This window comes from Drosophila virilis, chromosome 4 (assembly GCF_030788295.1).
Source record: "Drosophila virilis strain 15010-1051.87 chromosome 4, Dvir_AGI_RSII-ME, whole genome shotgun sequence".
Classification (NCBI taxonomy): Eukaryota; Metazoa; Arthropoda; class Insecta; order Diptera; family Drosophilidae; genus Drosophila; species Drosophila virilis.
The window spans coordinates 19756552-19780289 of record NC_091546.1 but is presented as its reverse complement, the minus strand read 5'-3'; the positions used below and the strand labels follow the sequence as shown (position 1 = coordinate 19780289).

General features: G+C 44.4%; 3 protein-coding genes across 5 annotated transcripts in view; 1 reads left to right on the top strand and 2 right to left on the bottom strand.

Annotated features, from left to right (window-relative positions):
- Window positions 1-3678, bottom strand: part of uif (sushi, von Willebrand factor type A, EGF and pentraxin domain-containing protein uif) — a 37432-nt gene extending 33754 nt beyond the window's left edge. For 2 of the 3 annotated variants that reach the window (XM_015172541.3, XM_032437611.2), the window contains exons 1-2: window positions 3613-3678; window positions 688-962 (exon numbers count right to left, since the gene is read on the bottom strand). The gene's annotated coding sequence lies outside the window, so the exon portion shown is untranslated. Of the gene's footprint in view, window positions 1-687; window positions 963-3175; window positions 3214-3612 lie in introns of those variants that run through there. The other variant, XM_032437610.2, reaches the window with a different exon arrangement.
- Window positions 3679-8600: 4922 nt separating this feature from the next.
- On the top strand, window positions 8601-9876 carry LOC6627604 (uncharacterized). The gene is made up of 2 exons (XM_032437920.2): window positions 8601-8713; window positions 8899-9876. The coding sequence occupies exons 1-2, from the start codon at window positions 8711-8713 to the stop codon at window positions 9709-9711; spliced, it is 816 nt and encodes a 271-aa protein (XP_032293811.1). The 5' UTR covers window positions 8601-8710; the 3' UTR covers window positions 9712-9876.
- A 2412-nt stretch (window positions 9877-12288) lies between these two features.
- Window positions 12289-23655, bottom strand: LOC6627605 (titin homolog). Its single transcript, XM_015172540.3, has 7 exons — window positions 23222-23655; window positions 22784-22965; window positions 22219-22692; window positions 18033-22160; window positions 13715-16962; window positions 13549-13649; window positions 12289-13487 (listed from the first exon to the last, which is right to left on the bottom strand). The coding sequence occupies exons 1-7, from the start codon at window positions 23424-23426 to the stop codon at window positions 13006-13008; spliced, it is 8820 nt and encodes a 2939-aa protein (XP_015028026.1). The 5' UTR covers window positions 23427-23655; the 3' UTR covers window positions 12289-13005.
- Window positions 23656-23738: the final 83 nt, after the last annotated feature.

The window sequence follows — 23738 nt, the reverse complement described above, 5'->3', positions numbered from 1 at the left end:
AGTCGCTTGGCAAAATGAAAGCGTGCCATTTGTAAACGTATCCATTGTCTATCGTCAATCGATTATAAATAATCGCATTTTTGCGCAATGAGTACATCTGCGTATAGACCGAAAGGTGTGCCATTAAGTGTGTTTTTTGATACAGCAGCAACAAAACTTTACTCGAGTTTCTTGCATGATGTCAGCCAAGAGTTAAGCTAACCAATCAAAGGCCACAAAAGCTGTTCTCATGGGCTGGTTGTATCAATAATATGCCAAAAATGTACATTAACATCTAAACTTAAGCAGGCGATGGCAAGAATTTATACATCTATCACAATAAAATAAACACAAATATTTTATTTTTAATGTGCTTTTTGTGTCTTTTTAAAATTCATAATATTTTTATAGAAGTTTTCTAGCAGCACATTTAGAAATTAATATGCCATACTTGGAAAATGGTTTTATAATTATCAAGTTACAAGAGTCAAGTCTTAAAACTGATATCTATCGATATTATGGAAATGAGTAAAGACTTCGACTATATATACAAATTCAGATTGTATTCAATCTCGTTTAAAGCTCTACATAATTTATATCTGGAACAAAGCTAAGAGAAACCCTAATAAATCGAAATTAATAAATTACTTATCTTAATTTATGTACACTCTTATTCCCCATTAAATATATATATAAGATGCAACTCACCTTTTATATATGAAAGCCTATATACACAATATGTATTGGTTCGTTTATATATCGCGATTCGCCTTTTAATAATCCAATTTATGTGGCATGTCAGCTGGTTATCCTTGAAGTTTCCCGTTTCGTATGCAACACAGTCTCTTTACAACTGAGTATCTGTTTTTTTTTTGTTTGTTTATTGTTGTTTCCTCTTTCGATATTTATGGCAACTTTAAGTTAACTTTTTTTTATTTATTATAAAATTTAGTTTTTAATGCGCAAGGCCAAACGCTGTTGCACTATAGAGAGATTGAATTAAGTTAAGATGAGTTGATTTCAGTTTAAAGACATTACAAAGTATACAAAAAAAAAATAACAGATAGAAACGCGACACAAGAATACAATTTATAAGGCGAACATGTTTATGCAGTGTTCTTTAATATTTTAATGTCTAGGGGCTTATTAATTATGCATGCACAGCGACAGAGTTCTCCACAGCTCCCGAGCTGCTTGAGAAGGCTAAGCACGTTTCTAAATGCGTTTAGCTGGCAATGGGAACACACATTTGTAAAAGAAATCCAAGAAAAGTATTTATGTTAATTCAAAGTGATATTGGTTTTAGAGTCAAAATGAGATTTTCTGCTTTGCTCAGGAGTTGTTCACACAAAAGACTTAGGCCACAAACTTGCTTAATAAAAACTCTCATGGACACATTTCTAGCTCCTGTTTGGTCTTTTTTACAAGAGATTTTCTGCTTTTCTCAATTGTTCAAACAAAAGACTTAAGACACAAACTTACAAATGAAAAAAAAACGTACAACCCTTATGAATATTCTTCTTGCTCATGTTTGGCCATTTCTACGATGGTTTTAGCTTGGCTTAGGAGTTGCTCGAACAAAAGACTTAAGACACAAACTTGCTCAATAAAAACTCGCAAAGACTTAAGCTTCAAACTTCCTCTACAAAAACTCACACCCTCGTGGACACATTTCCAGCTCTGTTTGGCCATTTCTATGAGGGTTTCAGCTTTGTCCAAGAGTTTTTGAAACAAAAGACTTAAGCCACAAACTTGCTCAACAAAAACTTGCAACCCTTATGGAAATACTTTTTGCTCTTGTTTGCTAATTTTAAAATTTGTTTTAAACCCCTTTTAGTAGGGTATCGTCTATGCAACAGCTGTAACCACAAACTGCAATTTTGCAGCGTTTTTAAGTATTTTTTTTATGCGAGCTACTGTTTCAATTTTATTTTTTTTTTCACTTCTTTACCTCAATTTCTTTGGTCATTGCGCAAAGCACTTGTTGCCCATTTGTTGTTGTTGTTGTTATTTCCCCGTTTCCCGTACGTGTGTGTGTATTTGTAATTTCTACCTGGTTAATGGGAGCGTAAATGCGCAGCTGGCATGCGAAGTTGGTCTGAAGTACGAGTTGTACTTGCACGAATTCTAATGTCAGTAAAAAGTAAAGTGCAAAAGGCACAGACAAGTTAATGGAGTGGTACAAGAAGAACCGAGCAAGCGGTTAGCTGTCTAGCCTAAGTTCAGCTAACTTGCATGGATAAACGCGAACAAAGACCAATGGCTATGAACAGCTAGATTGAAGATTGATGTAGCCACAAAAGCGATATCAGCCAGCCAAAAGCCTTTTTATACATTAACAATAGTGCACTTTATGCATTTTCCGGACATTGAAGAGAAACTTATTTAGAACAAATCCCAAAACGTAAGCTTTAAACCTCACACAAGAGAATAGTTGCAATTATATGCATTGCTTGACGCTTGTAATTCTCAACAAGTCAAAGCTTCAATTTTCAATACTCGAGTCGCAAGCAAAGCCTGCTGATGACAGAAATTATTTAAATGGAAATAAAGACAGCGTGCTCTTATATTTATATATAACAAATAAATAAACATTAATCTCGAGCCAGCTTCCAGTTTAATATGTTTTTTTTGGTTATATTTTTAATTTAAAATTTAATAGATTTAATTACTTTGTACTTTGTTTTATTAAAACTCAAATTTCTTAGATTTCAAAAACAAATTTGTTACATTCCATTGCATTTTATATTTTTTTTTTATAAATTTGTTTTATTATTATTTTTTTGTTTTTTTTTTTTTATAGATAAAAAACTATCAGAGCGTTTAGCTTAGCACTTTTTTGCACATCATATTTTTTTTAGCAGTTCCTGTTTAATAAACTTTAGCCATATCGAAATATTTTAAGTTGGAGTTCAGCGCAATTGCGCCTAAAATTGATTGTTGGCTTTGGGGGGGCTTTTTTTTTGCATTCGCGCACGCGCGTTTCTTGGCGAATAAAAAACGTTATACACAAATCCTGTGACACAAACACAACTGCACGCACTGCATAAACAATTGTACAAAAATCCAGTTTGAGCCGCTTCTACACACACACACAGACACATGCACACGCACACACACATGCACAATCACTGGCACTTATTATTTTAGGGCCCTGTTCGAAGACTCTGCGACAGAGCCAATCCGTTTACTGTACCATGCCACACGAAGGCCAAACTCTGACTAAAACTTGTTCAAGAAATTCAATGCGACTGCACCTGAAGTTTCAGTCCACACCGCAACACACGCACACACACACACACACATACATATATACGCACGCACACACACACGCGCATAGGCAGACCACAAGACACGGCAGCAGAAAAGGCAAAGCGCAGGCCGAAAGAAGGTAGAGAGCCGCAGAGCAGCCAATACATGGATAGGTAGAAAAGTACGATGAAGAGATGAAAATAAAATAGCGCGACGTGCCCGTTTTACAGATTTTATTATTCTTTTTCTGCTTCTTCTTCTATCTAAGTCTTGTCTGTGGCAGCTCTTGTTGCCTGGCTTACTCAGTGCTAGACTTCTTAACGGCTTTCACGCACACTAACACACACACACACACACACAGAGTGAGAGAGAAGCACATACACACTTGACAAGCTCTCGTGTCAGCCTCAACGTCCACAACGCGCTGCAGTCGAAAACAAACTGAAAGCTTTGTGCGGCTATCAGCAGCCGGTAAGCCGCAACGCCGTTGAATTGTGTTGAAAAGTGCGGCTTCGTGAGGTCCAATGAAACTTGCGGCGAATTCAGCAAATGTTGACTGATCAGTGCTGCCAATACAGCTATTTTCTAGCTAGACTTGGCTGTTTTCAATGTTCTACAGCCGCACACAGTTGACATTCGCAGCTGTTTTGGGCATTTCTCTGACAAAAAGCTAATTCAGTATTTTAGCCATTTTTAACATGAAAAGCGGCGACAGTTGAACACACTTTTATAGCCCTGGTCACTGCGTGAGCTTAGCCCAGGCAGCGAGATTAGCTGCTAGTTCATTGGAAAATCTTACTAATTACCTTGCCGTGCGTACACATGTGCCTTTTATGTTGGGTTTTTTTTTTTCGTATTTGGTGGGCAACTGTTTTCAAATATTTAGCTGTCTGGGCCAGGACTTGGGCCTGAGCCATAAACTGTGTGTGAGAATCCTGTACGTGCGAAATGGCAAACGGAAGCGGTATCTACTAATCCAGCGTATTTGTTGCCTCCTTTATTGTGGCAATTGAACACAGCCAAAGACTTGCCCAACGCGCTGTGCCATTAAAGTGCAAGCAAACAGAACCGAAAGAGGTTGCAACAGGAAATCGCACTAAAGTGCTTACTCAACAAAATATAAGAGATTTATAAGGGTCGCCACATTAATTGTAAAGGATTCCCTGCTCTTGTTACTTGGGATCCCGAAATGGGTTATTCCTTAATGAATGTGAAGCACTAACGAGACAAGATAATGATGCAACAGGAATGAAATTAACGTATATATATTATGAGGTAATTGAAATTAGGGCAGGGTATACAAAATTATGCTTGATGACCTATCCAGTTGACTTTATCTTAAGTGGTTTAAAATGATAATATTTGTATACGATAAAACGAAGTTATAGTATAGTTTTAGATATTTTAAAACAAAATATCATTAAGAAAGCTGATTGATTTAAAAAGCTTTAAAACTTTAAAGCCAGAAGAACCTGCAAGTCGACTTGAATTTATGATAATCGCATAGTAGAGCGATGTTAAAAAAATGCCTTGTTTTTAATATCTAAGCAGCTGGAGCTGTAAATAAAAAAGAGAACTTAGGTTGGCATTTGGTATCCTATATAAACAGTAAGCATTACCCGGCCTTGCCCGGACCAAGTTATTATCTACAATATGTAAACATCAAGTAAAAAAATTGTAATATTTTCGTGCTACTCTGAACCCTCATTTGCAAATAGCTATTTGTATAATATATTATATTAGCTAGAATTCAATTAATGGTAATTTAGATACATTACACAGAAGCTATGTTTGAGTGACCCAGTTGGGCAAGTGACAAACCCTTTTACGCATCGCTAAATAGCCGCTAGCACAGGTCAAATGTATATTTTTGTTACAGACAAAACGCATTAGGCCATAGCCTTGGAATGGAGAGAGCTCCGCCATTGACAAAGACAAGTGACACTTGGACAATTAGCCGGTTGAGTCGAACCGTCGGCAAATATTGCAGAACAGAACGGAAGTGCCATATAAAGCTGGTTCGAGGTACACGCATGCGCAATGAGTTCTTGGCCGCAGTGCGTGTGGCTTGAACAACTTATATGTATAGAGAAAGTTTTGACATTTGTGTTCGTTCAATTTGGAATTGTAATAAGGCCCAGTAAATAACAAAAATACAGTCAAAATTTAAAAATTCAGAAAATGTGACTCTTCTTCGGCTGTTCTAAATGTAGATAGTCCATACAAATACAAATTAACGGGAAATGTCCAGATCACGAAAAGGTTATAAATCGCCTAGATTACTAAAGAATCCAAAACGCCAAAGGTACTATTTATTAACCATTGGATTAACCATCTTGCCTGGCATGTTTGTTGGCAGCATGATAGCCAAGTATTTGGCACATTTTCTGGACACAACTGGCCTGTTTTCGCCTGAAGAGCTGGATGACTATGAAGATTGAGAATTGCAGCCGTGCAGTGCTGTGCTCGTTCAGTTAATTCCCTTGCCACATGTACATGGACTTACAGAGAACAGACTACGTCCGTAAAGTCGTATTATTAAAAAATTACAAACAATTTCTGTGCGAATAACAATGGCTGTTACGCCTGGTTTTATTTAAACCCACTAGTTCTGCATTGGAAGACTCAAGAAATTAATGAAATACGGAAATTTCAGCGTACAATTTTATTTTTCCTTTGGGCATCCTTCATTTAGCTTTCTTGGACTACACGCATTATAAATGATTTTTACCTACACTTATATATTAATATATTACTTGCACTCCGAGATGCTCTGCTTCATGGTTTAACCATTTACTTCGAATTATTTTCAGGCAAAATTGTATTTGTAGAATCCATATTTATATGTTTACTTCTAGACTGGTATTTTCAATGACAAACAAAACAGCTAAACTAAAATATGAGTTAAATCTCATGAACATCGAACTTCAATTTCATGTAGTTCCTATATGAATAGTAGACATTTTTAAAACTTCAAGTCGTTGTGCAGGAAGTCTTGAAAATATATATTTCCCATGAATTAATTTTTTAAAATGTGTACTTCAAAGATACTTAGAAGTATATAAGTTAAGATATTTGAAAAATGCATAATATAAATCAAATTTAAGGTGAGAGCTTTTTTTAATGCTTATAATAAAATTGAAACGTTTAAATTAAAAAAAAAAACAAATCAAATTCAAAATTTAAACGATTTAAATTAATCATTTTCCAACACTATGCAACGGCTATTATAGCCGAGTTGCACACGCACTCACTTTCGATCAGTGTGACCATAAATAAACTGCATCAAAACATTTTCAGAATAATAAAAAAGTGCAGTTAACAATTTCCCAACACTATTCAACAGCTCGCAAGAAATGGTAATCAATGTGACCACAAATAAAATGTCCCAAATAATTATTCAGTGCTGCAAAGCGTCGCAAAGACGTTTGTGTGAAGCGCGCAGCTTTTTCATTTTGAAAATTAAAAAGCTTAATAACTAAGCAACGAACCAGATTTATTAAGTTTTGTAGACGCACCCAGTTCGAAGCACATTTGGATAATAATATTTACTAATTAATGGTAGTAAAATCCATTAATTGACTTTTATGTTGCCGCTGCTTTTGAGTCATAAAAATGACTATATATGCGTATATATATTGTGTAAGCATATGTTAAATGAAACTATGCTCACTGATAAAGCCATACAATTTGTCATATTTAAATGATAATTCTTGGCATAGATTAAATATACGAAATCTTTGAAAACCTGTTATATTGGCCGGCACAAAGTGTATATCGTTAAGGCCTATCTCAAAAATTGTAGGTTTCGCAGATAATTTTCCTATGGCAATAATTGATTAATTAGACGAGCCAAAAATAGCCGAAATTGCCAGCCAATTCGGAGACGTGCGTTTTTTTTTTGGCGAATCTCGCTGATTTTATTTGTTTGATTTTTTATTTTGTTTGTTCATGTGACGTTTTAAAGAGTTTCGTGTTTAAAACGGTTTTCAAACAGACGCCCCTCATGCATGGCCGCTGGCCAGGTCAACAGATTAGGGCTTTAAAGTAGGCTATGCAAATGTGTGTGTGCGTGTGTGTGTGTGTGTGTGTGTGTGTGTGCGTGCGTCGCTTGATTTGATTTTGTTTCAAGTGAAACATGCCATCCGAATTGCATGTATTAAGCATTAACCAATATGCATTTTACCATAAATACAAACAAATTAATCAGGTTTTGTCGGCCGAACGAAGGTCGACCGAACAATACAATACACATGCTCCTCTAAAAACCAGACGCCAAGTAAAGCAAAAGGTGTTGAAGAGAAAAGAAAAGAGAAATAAAAACGCCAACTAATGCAACGATTGGGTAAAAGTGGCCGCCACTGAATATTCGCAAAGGCACACGAATTCAGCTTGTAAATAACTAAAATAACAATTAAAACACAACACAACACAACACTGGCAACAATGTTGTCTACTATTATAGCCCGAGTCAAATTGAATTTAATCATGCGTCTGTGCTGCCTGGCATGGTTTATCCTTGAGCTGGACAAGCCAGGCGTGCAGCTGAGCTGCCATTAGCACCGGGGTCTCGTAGCAAACAAATTAGCGTCCAATAAACATTTAGTCATACTTAATGCATAAATGCATGAAATGGGCTAATAAACTTTGACATTTGCTCTTACTGCTATTTGAGCCTGATTATTAGATCTAGAGGGTCTCAGTTTGCCGTTTGATTAATAACATATGCAAATGAGTTGGCGTGTTTTCCGCTGTAGCTGTGGCGCTTTCAGCTGATTTCTAGCTAAAATTTGTTTTGTTTATTTTTAAGCCAACTGTTTTGTCTTCTAAACGGATAAAGCTATATTTTTGGCTTCATTAATATATGCAAATGCGTTGGCCTGTTTTCCGCTGTAGCTGTGGCGCTTTCCGCTGATTTCTAGCTGAAGTCGGTTTTTTTTTAAAAGCCATCGGTTTTGTATTGTAAATGAATTGAGTTGTTTTTTTTTTTTTGCTGGCTGCTTTGTTTATTGCCAACTTGTGCACAGAAGGCTAATTCAGCTATTTGCAGATATTTGTTTATTATTTTTATAACATGGCATTCAGCTATTCGGCAGTTGGCAACACTGGCGCGACGCCCTATTGACATTGCAAAACCCAGAGCTGGCCACGCATTGGGCGAGCCCAGCAGCTGATGCTGCGACAGAGACGCCAAACGAGTGAGTGAGAAAGAGTGAGGGGGAGAGAGCGGGAGATTTCGATCTGCGCGCGCGCTCACTTGGGCAACAGACGAAGTAGACGAAGTCTTTACCATTTAACCGTATTAAACCCTTTTCTTCGAGTGTAGATGCGGCGTGTATGTGGTAAGTTTTGGGGTATATAAACGCGGGCGCATCTGCTGCTGGCCATCATTCAGCGTCTGGTCTTTTGGTCAAAAGCGTCGAAAAGCTAAAATCCAGCAAGCTTTACAAGCGTAGCAACAACAACAACAACAACAACAATGGTGAGCACAACAACAACAAGTGCACAATTTCCACACACGCACACATCCATCAAAATGCTTGAGGCTGACCTTAAATCTAGTTTGCCTTTAACATTGGCCCGCCAATTAACTAGTCACACACACTAATCGCACGCGTCCACGGATTTTAAATAGTTTTTTTAATTGCTTTTGATCGTGCTTTGCAGAAATTCTTCGTTTTGGCTGTGTGCGCCATTGCCGCGGTGGCGGCCGATGTCTCGCACCTGAATCTGGGCGGTAACAATGGCTACTCGTACGAGAGGCCAAGTCAGTCGTTTGACATTGACATCCGTTCGTCAGCGGGCGCTTCTTACTCGGCGCCAGCTCCGGGTCCATCATACTCGGCGCCAGCTCCGGGTCCATCGTACTCGGCGCCACCTCCGGGCCCATCGTACTCGGCGCCCGCACCTGCACCTGAGTATCTGCCACCTGTGCAAGATTTTCCGGCTCCCGCACCCGCTCCAGTCTACTCGGCACCAGCTCCAGCTCCAGTCTACTCGGCTCCAGCTCCCGAATACAGTGCTCCAGCTCCAGTTCAGCCTGCACCCGAGTATCTGCCACCTGCTCCAGCTTACTCTGCTCCTGCTCCAGCTCCAGTCTTCTCGGCTCCGGCACCTGAATACAGCGCTCCTGCTCCAGTTCAGCCTGCTCCCGAGTACCTGCCACCTGTACAGGACATTCATGCTCCGGCGCCCGCTCCAGTCTACTCGGCACCTGCTCCAGCTCCTGTCTACTCAGCTCCCGCACCCGAATACAGCGCTCCAGCTCCCTCTTATCCCGCACCTGAGTACCTGCCCCCCGTGCACGACATTCCCGCTCCAGCACCCGCGCCCGTTTACTCCGCACCCGCACCCAGCTATTCAGCCCCTGCTCCCGCACCGGTCTACTCCGCCCCAGCACCAGCTCCAGTCTACTCCGCCCCAGGCGGCGAATCCAACGGCTACGAGTACAATGTGCCAGCCAAACGTTTCCGTTTCTAAGCGCATCCACCATTCAGCATCTCCTCATCTAAGGAGCGCCATTTGTTAAATTAACAAGTGGCCTCCGTCTCCTTGTTGTTGATCATTTGTTGTTATTATTATGCAAAGTTTCTGTTGAGATTTTAAGCTAATAAATAAAATTAAATAATATATAAAATTAAATAACCAAATACTCTCTCTTTCTCTTTTTCCCATTCGCGATTCGCTTCGGTCGTTGCGTGATTTCCACGATCGTAAAATTCGAGTGTCCACAAAATCCCCACCATGTTATGCAAATCTTTCGCGCAAATGAGGACAATCAAAAGTAATATAATAAAAAAATAAATAAAAACGAAACTTGTTCACAAAATTAATGTCAACGAATCGCCTGTCAAAACGAGCTGGAAATGGTATTAAAACCAAAATTTGGCGAGACATTCGCACGTCCCTCAATTAAAGTCTTCCACATGTCTCATTAAATTCCAATTACCCTTTGGTATATTTTTCGTTATGTTATTCCCACGTTAATTATAATTTTGTTGCATTTGCCTACTGTCAATGCATAAACAAATTAATGCTTAATAATAATTCGAATATATTCAAGTATTTAGTTTGTCAAATTAATTATTAGTTTTGGAAATAAAATCAAATAAATTATAGACTTTTTCCTTTTACAGATATGTGAATATAGTGAAGAAAGATATATTTGAAAAGAGAAAACAGAACCTACATTTCGACTGATCGTTCCTATGGCAGCTATATATATAGTGTTTAGATCCGGCCGGTTCCGATATTTGAACTGTCCGGAACAAAAACAGATGGACATGGCTGTTAATGCTGATCTAGAATATATATACTTTACGGGGTCGGAGATGTCTCGTTTTGTTCATGACAAAACTATAATACTCTCTAGAAGAGTATAAAAGAAGATTAAAACACATTTCTAAGCAAAATCTCCTTTTCTGATCGATTGTTTCTATATGAGCCTTTATATTTTGTATTGATAGGAGGGGAAGCTCATAATTGCTGTGCTGTATCTGGATATCTCGGGCAACAAAAAACTTTTCCATACAAGAACTTAACTTGAAACCAATCTGTTTATACTTATATAAATTATATAGAGATACTCTGCAAGGTGAGAAAAAAAATAACACAATATCTAAAAATCAATATTCAAAAATAAAATACTTCAAATCTCCGCCCAAATAAATTCAATAAAAAACTAATAATACTTTGAAGTTTCTCTGAGTTTAAATTATTGCATTTAACTGGAACAACTTTTGGGCGCGAGTTGTTAACAAAAGATCCGAAAACTAAAGCTAACCTGCATGCATACATTTAATCAAATTTGAAAGCTGTTGTTGGGCGAAGGTTTTACACCCGATTCCATTGTCTAAATGTTGTGCACAGTCATTTTGTCCGTAACACGCGCTGATTAGGCTGCTTTTTGTTAGTATCAACAAATGCATATGCATTAAATAAATTAAAGTAGATTTGTCAATGTTAACAAACACAAGCCAGAAATAAACCAAGACCAAACATGTTAAGGTCGAGCTTAAAAATGCCAAGTTCCAAGTTTAACTCTCTTCAAAGAACATAATTAATTTAATTAATTCAATTATGTTTAAAAAAAATTGCTTGATTAAAGTATAATAAACAAGAAGTTTTCAACTACTTTTGTATGAATGTTTAATAACCTTTTCGATAAGCCGTAGTTTAAATACTCTTCGGGGTCAGCTTTGTGAAAAATGTTTTCGACTTTGACCAATTGCTTCTAAAAGGATTCATCTGATATAGTCAACCGATTTGACACGGATTTGCAGTTATGTTAGAATAGTACAAACAGTGCAGAATTTGTGAACGATCTTTACTGCAGAGGTACATGATATAGTGGCTGAATGTTGATAAGATTGTGTACATATGTGAGGCGCATTACAAAGAACGTAAAAGACAAGTTTGTTTGAAGATATTTTAAATACGTAAGAGGTTCAGTCGGGAGCTACCGACTAGGGGATACCCTGAACCCTCTTCTGCCAACATCAAATGCATAAATATATTTTATTTTAGAAGCTATATGTCAAGTTTGGTGACTCTAGCTCTTATTATTTACCAAAATTGCCCAAAAAACAGGATGTCGAGATCGATTTTTATCGATTGCTTGGAAACGGAGTATGTTATCGATTATCTAAAATTTCAAGTCTCTATTCTTATAGGTTCTGAGATCCTTGCGTTCATACAGACGGACAGACAGACAGACAGACAGACAGACAGACAGACAGACAGACAGACAGACAGACAGACAGACAGACAGACGGACAGACAGACAGACTCGCCTATTTTGCCTGTTACATACATTTGGATTTTGCACAAATACAATATATATTTTCATACAAGAACTTAATTTTCGACCAAATATTACAAGAAGCAGAGGGACATGACTATAACGATACGGTTGTTGATACTGATCAAGAATAAAAATAAACAGGTATATACAATAAAGGAAGTGTCTCCTTCTATGGATTACACATCATATGACCACATTATAATACCCTCTAGAAGGGTATAGAAGGCTGACAAATATATTTTAATTTTTTTTTATTCAACTAATATTAGATTTATTTGATGATTTGCTTCTCGTTAATTTCATTTGTAGTATACGTCATTTTATCCATAGTTGTTAAGTAAATTAACTTTTTGTATAATATGCACTGTTAGTTATTTTGTAGTTTAGTTTAATTTAGTTTACTATATATACGCATATATCATATGGGGTAATGGTGTAGTAGGTATTCATATATATATATATATATATAAATTATTATCATAATTGTTTTGCAATGCTTCTATAATTGATATCGCTCGATCTACTAATCGAACATTAACAAATCGAACTGCCGTATATCGTACTATACAATTAAACTAAAATACTTAAGTTGTTGTAGCTGTTGTTGAAGCGACTCTAGGAGTACATAGAGCATAGGGTCAAGTAAATAGGAGCCTAAACTTAAAATAAATATAAATTTAATTTAATTAAAAAAAAAAAAAACCAACGAGTTGACAAGTTTCCCATAGTTTTTTGTTGTTGTAAAAGACTCTACGCTACTTTTATATATATATGCACTTTTTGATTGCGTGTGTGTGTGTGTGTGTGTATTTGCGTGTGTGTGTGAGGATTGAAATTTTCAATAAGTCGCCTAAAACGGGGGCTAGCCACATGCCCCCCTTTAGCATAGGACATTCGCATACTCTACACATTATACATTTCTATATAGATCAACTACATTATATACAAGCTTGGGCGGTTGCCGGCGTTTGTTATGTATCATAATCATCCTGCTGGGAGCTAAAGTAGCTCACCAGGCCGCTAAACTCGCCGACACCACCGCCCACACTGTTCGCTGCGACGGCGGTGCTGCTGCTGCCGTGCGCCGAGCTGGAGTCCTCCTCGGCCACGGCAGCTGGCGAATCCGCTGTTGTTGTCGTTGTTTCAGCTAGCGGCGATTTGGTATTGGAGTAGGCCTCCAGTGTGATCAGTTTCTTGCTGGTTATCACCGACGGTGGCGTGACGGCGGCTGGCGGTGTGGGCGGTGGTGCTGTTGCGGCAGGAGGAGGCGCCACAACTGGCGCTGCTGTTGGTGCTGGCGATTTGCCGCGCGTCAGTGCGGATACTGAATGATTTGTGGGCGTGGCAGGCGGCGGCGGCGGCGGCGCACTGACAATCACCGAACTGGGCGCAGCTGCATGCGCGGGCGGTGTGCTCAATGGTGGTGGATAGTAGCCATAGGGTGGATAGCCGCCTAAATAAAATTATAGATTGGTTTAACATTAAGCTAGTAATTCACATATTTTGCTACTTACGCGCACCGGCTGCATAGTCCACAGGGCCGGGCCGCATATTGGCGCTGCCGGGCGGTCCCACACGCGGCGGATAGTTGGGATTGCCATAAATAGGCGGTGCTCTATAAGCAAAATATATATATTAGAATGGAAATATACAAAAATCAGCTGACAGTCTTCAATCTACCTGTAGGGATTTAGATGCGGTGAAGCATGCCGCGCCGGTGGCGGACCGGCGCCATAGACACTGGCCAGGGAGCCAGGCGGCGGTGGACCGCCATGATGCTCCGGGCCGTGCAGATAGGGCGGTGGACGTGCATTGGGCCCACTGCCAGGCGGTGCAGCCGCAGTCGACGTGGGCGGCGGTGCACCACGCAATGGCGGCGGAGCGCCATAGGTGGGTCGCAATGCGGAGCTCGGCGGCAGCGGCTGGCCATAGAAACGTGCCAGTTCCGCGCTGCTCGGATACATGCCAGCGCCGGGCGGCGGTTGTGGTGGTCCGCGTGCATGGGCCGGCGGCAGCAGCGAGGCCATGGGCATGCGTGTAATGACAGAAGCCTGCGAGACGTTGACCGACTGCGGCGCATCCTCGTGTGGCTTGAACAACTGTGGCGGCGCTGGCAGCGACGGCGGCGGCTGCGGCGCCTTGCCCGAAGCTGCTGGCTTCTCGTTGCCCACTGAGGATGTGGCGGCGGTGACAGCGGCAGCGGTTTGCTGCTTCTGCAGTTGATCCCGCAGAGGCGTCACCTTTTTTCGGCGACCACGCGGCTTGGAATCGGGCGCTGGCGCCGGCGGACGCACATTAGCAGCCGCAGCGGCGGCCTGCATCAGATGTGCTGCTGCAGCAGCTGGCATGGACATGCCCAAGGGCAGACGCTGCATGGCCGACAGCGGCTGCTGTTGCTGTGCCGGCGCATAGTTCGCGCGACTCAACGGCTGGCCCAGCGGCGCTGAGAGAGCATTTTGCAGCAGCTGCATGGCCTGCGGCGGTGGTGGTGCCAAATGCCTCTGCAGCATTGGATGCATGCCTGGTGGCGGCTGTTGCTGCTGCTGCTGCTGTTGTTGTTGTTGTTGTTGACCCGCTGGCGGCGGCGGCAGCAGCGAGGCGGGCAGCCCACCTGGTGGACCATGCGGCGAGAACTGATGTCGCAGCAGCGGCGGATGCATTGTGGGCATGGGCAAGCGTTTGCGCAGCGGCTCCTGAAGTCCCGAGGCGCTGGGCAACGTCTCCGGCGGCGTTGTTGGCAACTGTTTGGTCACCTTCGCTTTGGCTGGCGTGGCATGGCGCAACACCTCGTCCGGTGGCGGCAGATCACGCACAGATGACTCCGAACTTAACTGCTCGACCACCATGCGCGCAATGGCATCCTCCATATCCTCGGGCAAGTCGGGCAGCTCGGCATCATCCAGCTCCGAGTCCACATCGTCTAGATCATCAATGGCCTCGCCCTTGCGATGCAGATAATCAATGTCCAGCACCTTGGCCTGACGTATTACAGACAACGGCACCGTAGACAGCGAATCACCTGCACCAGGAGTAGCACCTACTTTGCTGGGCGTGCGCTGCTTCAGCTGCTGGGAAGCGGCTGCAGCTGCTGCTGCTGCTGCCGCTGGGCCTGCCACTGCTGTTGAGCCCTTGATGGGGGTTAGGCGTGGCGTTGCCGCTAGCTTGGCGCCCTCGGCATTCTTTTCGGCAAGCATGCGCTTGATCTCCTCCTGCTTCTGTATGAACTTCTGACGCTCCTCGGGCGGTGTATCCGGTCGCTGTACGCCCGGCTTAATGCCGCCATCGGAGCTATCGTCATCAAAGTCCTCAATGTAGGCATAGCGACGGCCTCGTGTACGCGTACGCTCATCGGAGCCGCCGCCGCCGCCGCCATCGTCCGAGGAAGCCGCCTTCTTCTTTTTCTTAGTGCCCTTGCCTTTGCCCTTGCCCTTGCCGGACGACTGCGCCTGCGCCGACGTTGCTGTCGTTGTTGTCGTCTTCTTTAAGGGCTGCGAACGTGGCTGCTTGCCGGAACCTTTGCCCGACATTGGCGCACCATTGGCACCCATCTGGACTTCATCGTCGTCATCCTCTTCGTCCTCCTCCTCGCTCTCGCTGATGTCATCGTCTGAATACTCGAGCTGTTTGGTCTTTTTGTTGGCGGGCTTCTTCAATTTGGGCGACTTGCGTGCAATGGCCATGGAGGATTTCTTGGCGGCGGCTGCCTTCTTACGCTTCGATGGATGCCAGGCGCCGTCCTCGCTTTCGCTGGTCGTGTCATCGCACAGATCAGCGCTGTCCATGTTCTCCGACAACTCGGAACCGTTGTCATCATCGTCGTCGGTTTCCGTTTCCGTATAGTCGGAATCCTCTTTCTTTTTCTTCTTTTGTGATTTATTGGACTTGGAGCGTTGCTGTCGTAGATCCTCGTCGTCGCTTTCATCGCTCTCCTCCACCACAAATTTGCGATCCTTGCGGCGCTCACGTGCCGCACGTCGGGCTGCCTTGCGCTGCTTTTTGCCACGCCCGGGCCGGCGATAGACCTCTAGACTGGAATCGGAATCATCCGAGGCAGATTGCGAGCTATCCTCGTCCGAGAAACTGGAAGTCTTAAAGTCCTCATCGCTGCCATGATCCTCCTCGGAGCTAACATCCAGTGTGGTCAGCTTACGTGCCTTCTTTTTGACCGGCTGAGCCGCCTTGCTCTTGGACTTGCCCACCGTTTTCAGCGGCTGCTCATCCTCGTTGTCGTCGTTGCTGTCATCCTCGTTGCTGGATTTGTGCTGTGTGTCTGATGTGTCCTTTGCCGCTTTGACCTGCGCCTGAGCACCCTCCTCGGGCTGATCGTCGCCCTCCTCTTCGCGTCGCGTCTTCTCCTTGTCCGCCTCGATGATGGTGCTGATGTCCTTGCCCCTGCCCAGATTCCCAGCCCCCGCCACCTCGTCCATCTCTTTCTTTAGCGCCGAATTGATCAGATCATCGTATTCATTGAGCCGATAGCTGACATTGATCTGCCGACGCTTGCGCAGCTTGTAAATGGGTTCATCGTCCGAGTCCGAGTAGCTGCTGCTGTTGCTGCTGCTGCTGGAACTGCTGCTGGAGCTGCCACCCGAGCGTGCGCCTCCCGCGCCGCCCGACTGTTGTTTGCCGCTCTTCGTGGCGCTGCTGCCGCTGTCCGAAGCGTCGTCCTTGCCACCGCGACGTCGCCGGGTGCCGCGTTTAGCTGCTCGCCGATTGCTGCGTCCGTCTCCACGTCGTCTCTTCGTCTTTTCCGGCTTGGAGCGCTTATTGGCCTTGCTGGAGCCATCGCCATCGTCATCGTCGTCATCATCATCGTCATCGTCATCCTCATCATCTTCGCCGTCATCATTGACATCCTTCTTTCTCGCATTGGATCGCTCCTCCAGCTCGCTGGCAGTGCGGGCAGCTGCTGCGGCTTCCGCTTGGCGCTAACAGGTTAGGATTTTATATCAGTCAAAGCATTAAAGCAGTAAAGTGAAAGGGAGTTCGGTTTCTATCAACTGCAGATTCCTAAGTTTCCATTACGATTCCATTGCAACGGGGCGAGTCTAGAAAATATCCTGTTCCAGGCCTAAATGTGCATTCCCATTAACTTTTGCGCATACAAACAGCTATTTTTCCATATTTGTGTGTGCATTTCCGACTTGGACACATTCCAACATCCTGCCACAGCATTTCATGCATTTAAACACACACACGCACACAACACGCGTTCAATTTATGCTTAATGGGAAATGCATTCTTGAATATTTCGGGTGTTTAAAGTTCTATTTTTTTTTTTAATTTTCAGAGCCTAATTATGACACTCAAAAGCGTGCATATATCACCAAAGCGCAAGACTCTGGCTTTAAGAATTCGATTTTTTGTTGCCTCTATCTCTTATAAGCTCCGAGATATGATTGAAAGAACCCAATCTGAAATCGATATTTATCGATTTGATGAACATATAGTGAGCTTTTGCTGATTTGCTATAATCCTCATCTATCTGTGCAATAGAAAGACAAATTCGATGTCTGTAGCTTCTTGCACAAGAGCTCTTAGGCGGGATATATCATAAAACGCAAGGTTGATATCGATTTTTATCGATTTCGCGAATATGGATCAATTTATCATCCATCGATCTCAGTCTCTGAGATCTTAGCGTTCATATACATACGGACAGACGAACGGGCAGGCAGACGGACACAATCAGCCCGTCTCAGCTTTTTATGCAGATCGGAAAAGAAAAGTTTCCTTCCGTTTGTCATATACCCTTTAATGATTTCTGGAGATATGGCAGATGTTAAGATGTCGCATGAGGAAGAAGTAAATACAGACGGACAAGCTACAACGTTGAGATCATATCTTTCGTAAGGTCGTCGGTTTGAATACCCTTACTTAGGGTACATACTAGGTAATAATGGATTTCAGGAAAATTCAAAAAAAATAGTAATCCTCATTGGGAATCCAAGACTTTTAAAACAACCAATGTAAGAGTGTACGTGAAGGATAATCTTACCACCGCCTCCTCGGCCAAAAGTTTCTCCTGGTGCTTGCGAGCAACCAGATCATCGAACTGCTGCAGCTTCTGCTCGAGGGCAACGATGAGCTGCTCCTGCTGGCAGGGCGGACAGTGCCAATCGCCCTCGGGTATGTAGAAAAGCACGGGACTGAGACAGGAGCAGTGATAGCCTTTGTTGCAGCCGGGCGTATCGCACAAGAGAATCCATTCGGGATGATCCGATTTGCCGCACTTCTGGCACGCTTCGTCCGCATCTGCGGCGGCTGCGTAATCCTCGTTATCGTCGGCGTTCTCTTTGCGCAATGTGCGAGCCCGTTTCATGGGCACCACTTGGCTGTCATCCTCCAGTTCCGATTCGGGTGAGAATTCATGATCGGATTTAAAGAGCGGCGAGCCGGGATCTGTTTCATAGTGTGGTGGCTCTTCCTCCTCCTCCTCGGTTTCAGCCTGCTCCTCGGAGTCCGAGGACCAGCCATCCTTGCCGGGGCATTTTTTCTTGATCTTCTTTTTGGTCTCTTCGGCCTCGCTGGCCGACTCAAAGGACTCGGACTCTGCCGAGGGCTCTAGCACTGTGGGATCCGCTTCCTTCTCAGCCTTCTTCTTGTTCTTCAGCTGCTGTTTCATGCTGCGCAACGCCACTTCCTCCAATTTGCGTCGCTCTGCCTCTTCCTTGATCTTCTGCTGCGCTATGCGACGCGATTGACGCACCGGCGTCTCCGAATCGTTGGTATCAATTATGTTCGTGGTGTCCACCTCACGCTTTTTGCGCGGACCACGGCCACGCCCGACGCCAGCTGGTTTTGCAATCTCCTCCTTGGGCTCTAAACTCTTTGGTTTTTCCGCTGGCTCTTCAGTTTCTGCCTTGGTTTTAGGCTCTTCCTTGATCGTTAGCTCCTCCTCAGCGAGTGGATCACTTTTTAATTCCTCCTTGGGTTCCTCCTTTGATTTGACTGCTTTAACTGTTTGCGGCTGCTCCTCCGCCTCGCCCTTCACCTCTTCCTGGGGCTCTTCTTCAGTTTTGAGTGGATCTTCTTTGATATGCTGCTTGTTTTCAACGACGGGCTTTTCTTTGGGGCCACCCCTGGTGCGCTTGGGCTGCGGCAGCTCAGAATAGACTACTGCGGCGCCACCGCGACGTCCAGAGCGCCGTCCCAAGGCTTCTGCTGGTGGTGGCGTATCCTCCTTAGCAGCTGGTGGTGTTGTCTGCTTGACCAGTGATGCCTCCTTTTTAACCGATGGTGGCGTCGCTTGCTTGCCGGGAGGGGTTGTTCCTTTTTTGATTGGTAGCGTTTCCTGCTTGACAGAAGCAGCTGCTGCTGCCTTCACGGGCACAGCTGCAAATTCTTTGACGAGTGGAGGTGTTGCTTGCTTCATGGGTGGAGGTGTTGCTTGCTTCACGGGAGGCGGTGTTGCTTGCTTAACGGGTGGAGGTGTTGCTTGCTTCACGGGAGGCGGTGTTGCTGGCTTCACGGGTGGAGGTGTTGCTTGCTTGACAGGTGGAGGTGTTGCCTGCTTGACGGGTGGAGGTGTTGCCTGCTTGACGGGTGGAGGTGTTGCTTGCTTAACCGGCGGCTGTGGTGTCGACTGCTTGCCTGGCTGTGACTCCTGAGGTGCTGATGTGGGCGGTTCCTCCTCGAGAAATTGCTGATCATTGTTACGCTTGAGTTTCTCGCTAATTGCGGGCAACTCTTCGCCAGCGCTGGCCTCCTTGGACTCCTTGGCTTCCTCGCTGCTGCGCCGTTTGCGTTGCAGTGTGGACTCCAAGCCTGGGTTAACTGGCGCCGGAGCGACAACTGTTTCGCTGTTGGTGCGCTTTCTGGGTATGGCCTCCTCGTCGCTCTCCTCCTGACGGATTTGGGTAAGCAAATTCTTTTTCAGTGGCTTCGTAATGGGCGACTTTTTGGGCGGTGTAAACGGCACTGGCTCGACTTTTGCTGCTGCGGGCGGCGTAACCTCGTTGACTGGCTGCATCGTTGTCGTTGACGTTGTCGCCGGATGCGACGGTGGCGGTGGCTGCGCCTGCTGCTCGGGCAGCTCTTCTTTTGGCTTTTCCGGCGTCTTTTTCAATTTCTTCTCAATGATTTCGGCCAGCGTGGGCTTTTGCTTAACCGGATTGGGCTTCTCCAGATGACGTTTGGGCGCAATGATCTTGCGGCGACTGCGCGCATCTTCCTCGCCGCTCGAGGAGGTGGTCTCCTCGATTTGTGTTTTCTGCGCCTCCACCTTGCGACGCACCTCAACGTTGGTGATCTTTGGGCGCATTTTGAAGCGCTTACCGCCAATATCCAAATCGTCATCGTTATCCAAGCCATCCACTTGCTGTTGTTGCTCATCCTCCAGCTGAAGCTCGCCATGTACGTCCAGTTCACTTTCGGATGTGGACTGACGCGCTGCGGGCGCTGCAAACTCGGCCAGACGACGCTTGCGATTGGGCAGCAGCATTAGTTTTCTGTCCTGGCTCACGGGTGCCTCACTTGAGACCACAATTTCTGGCTTGCTGTCCTTGGTTGTCTTTGCTTCACAGCTCGGCTCTAGGGATTTGTTTTCTATAGGCTTTTCAGGCTTGACGTTTTGATTATCTATTGGGCTTACGACCTTCGAGGTGCTAGGCAATTCATTTTGTACTGTCTGCGTTAACTTTTTGTCGTGGCCACATTCAGCAACCGGCTCACTAGCAGGTATTTCAGCAGCAGCCGCAACAGCAGCGGTTACGTCGGCTTCAACGATGTTTGCTCCATTTGCAGCTGGTTCAACAGATTCGCTGATAATTGCAACTGCTGTTGCCTGCTGCGGCTCAGCTTGTTCGTTTGCGGCCGTTTTCGTATTGTTTTCCAGCGTTTCTTTAGCTGGTTCAGCTGCAGGTTCTGCATGCTTTTCAGCTGCGGTTGCTTCTTTTATGGGTTTGGGTTCTTCTTCTTTGTCAGCATGATTTGTGTTTTGTTTTTTAATATCTTCCGTTTTTTCAGCTACAGTTTGAAGCTTCTTTCTGGGCTCCGATTCATCTGCCTCTTTTGTTGTTTCGGCTTCAATGCTTTTCTTAACTATTTCTAGCGCTTCGTCTGCCGTTTCTATCAGTCGCACCTTGTACACTTGTTCGATGTTTTCTTCGGATTTTTCAGGCTTTTCCTCCTTTTGTTCATTTGAGATTTCTTGTGTTGCACTTGGCTTTTCAGTCGCAATTTCCACTGGCTTGTCCGATGGCTCTGGTGCTGACACCTTTGCTTCAACTACAATTTTGTCACTTTCAGAACTAGGCTGGGGTTTCGTTTCCAGCTCTTGCTGCTGCTCCGGTGACTCATTTCCATTGAGCGCTGGCGCCAGCTTGTTTTCGTTTTCTGCCGGCTTTAGGCTCTCTCCATTGGTTTTTTCTGGCTCTGTCTCTGGTTCTGGCTCGCCTATGCTATCGAATATGCTGCGTTTAGTTTCCTGCTTTGGCGTCTGTTTGATGGGACTTAGTTTAAGGCAACCAGGCTCGCCGAAAAAGAACGTAGCCTTTGGCTCGTTCTTGGCTGTGGGCTCCTCCTCAGCACTGGTTTCCGTATTGCCATTGCCAACCAGACACTCAGCGCCGCTGCCAGAGCCGAGCACATAGTAGAGCGGTTCAACGATTGTCTCGCCCACAGGCGCATCCAATTCCTCATTAGCTGCAAAGTCGCTAAGAAACTGTACATCATCTGGCAAGGCCTCACAGTCGCGACCGGATCCCTGGCCGTGAACTATTAACGTGGGCTCTTCAATGGCTTCGCCGACTTCATTATCTTCATCTTCATCCTCCTCATCATCATCTTCATCATTTTCATCGTCTTCGTTAAATTTTCGCTCGTTTTCATCCTCGTCAGCAGCAGCACTATCAAGGGATTCTTCTTCGCCATCAAGCGATTCCTCCTCCTCCTCCTCGCCCTCATCCAACTCCGAGTCTTCCGAGTCGACTTCGTTGTCATCTTCGGATTTAGTGCTCTCATAGCGACTGGGCTTCTTAATACGTTTTGTGTCCAACAGTGTGGGTCGCTGCTTCTTATGCTGTTCCTCCGAAGCCAACGGTGGACTACCGTCCGAATCCTCCAACGGCCTCTTCTTAGCCGGCGCTGGCGAGCCACTTAGTTTGGCCTGTGTTATAAGCAGTGGCTGCAATGGATTGTGGGGTAATTAGAGTAATTTGGTAAATTTCAGCTTATATACTCACCTTGACCTTTTTGGGCTTTAGTTCCGCTTCCGGTTGTTCCTGCTGCTGCTGCTGCTCGGGCGTGCGCAGCTTGATCTTCAAGTTGGGCACCTTTGCCTCGTGCGAATCATCATCTTGTTCTGACCGCTGTTCTGTGGTTGCAGCTGGCGGCGGTGCATTGTGACTGCTGCTGCTGCTGCTTGTGGTATCCTCATCTGCCTCGCCGATATCCTTGGAGGGCAGCACCACCTCATTGCCGCGCAGGCGTGCAATCAAATTCACAAATTCATCTCGATTGGTGGCCACCACCTGCCATATCTCCTCGTCCAAATGCTCCTGATAAATGCGCAAATTGCAGTCGCCATCCTGTGTTAGCCAGTAGGCGTGGCCCAAACGATCACGCCCTATTGGCTGTGCACGCAATGTGCTCGCATTTTGCGTTAGAATATTCGCACGAAATTTGGCATTACGTTCGAATTGGCTCTCAAGCAGTTCCTGCAAGCAAAGGATTGAAGGATTAATATCAAACTTTTGAATTGAAGAAGAAAATTGATTTGCAAACTTCCTCTCCCGTCTTGATACTCACGCGTAGGATACGCAGCTTGACCTTCAGGCTGGAGTTGCGATAGCCGAAACGCTCAATCTCCCAGGCATCCTGCAGGGAGTAGCCGAAACAGAATTTGCTCACCGATGATTCCCAACTTTTTTCGTGCACCGTTTTGCGTGTTTTACGCAACAGCTTAATGTGCAGATCGCGCAGTTCGGCCACTGAAAGAGAAAAGCAGTGTATGTGTGCAAAGTTAATCGAAATGTTTTGATTGTTGTTTTTGTTTTTGTTCTCGTTTTCAGCTGCATTTTTTATGGTCTCCGCTTTGCTCCATACCAAACAATAATACAAACAAGCAAGCATTCCTCTCTCTCTCTCTCTCTCGCTCTCTCTCAATCGCATACACACACACACGCGCATATACACTACTCACACAGTTGCATACATATGCACGCACATACATACATACACACGTACCTTCATCGTTGTTTGTCAACCACTCCTGCAAATGCTTGAAATTTGGCAAAGCCAAGCCCAAATCTTTGGCAAATTTTTGCAAAAATGCACAAATTACCGCAAAATCTGGATCGTTTGCACATGAATGTAGCGTTGTGGTTAATGCATCGTCATCTTTATCTTTACATTCTTCTTTACATTCAGCCGTAGCTGAAGACGCCGCCATTTTTCATGCGTCTGCTGAAAAAATGTGTAAGGCCCTCAAAATCTTGTTAACTAAACTTGCAAAATAGCAACAATAGTACAAAGAACGCACAGCATTTGTTTTATCTTCAAGTACACTTAATGCACAGAGTTTTATTGCACGAATTAAGCATAATTTTAATTACTTTTATACTATTACTTTATTTTTCGACGCATGAGAACCGATAGGCGACCGATAAACTGTGGCGGTCGGACAATTTACCCAGACTAGTGATGAGCAAACTTGACTCACTTAACGAAACTACTCGATTGGTGCTGAACAGCTCAATTATGA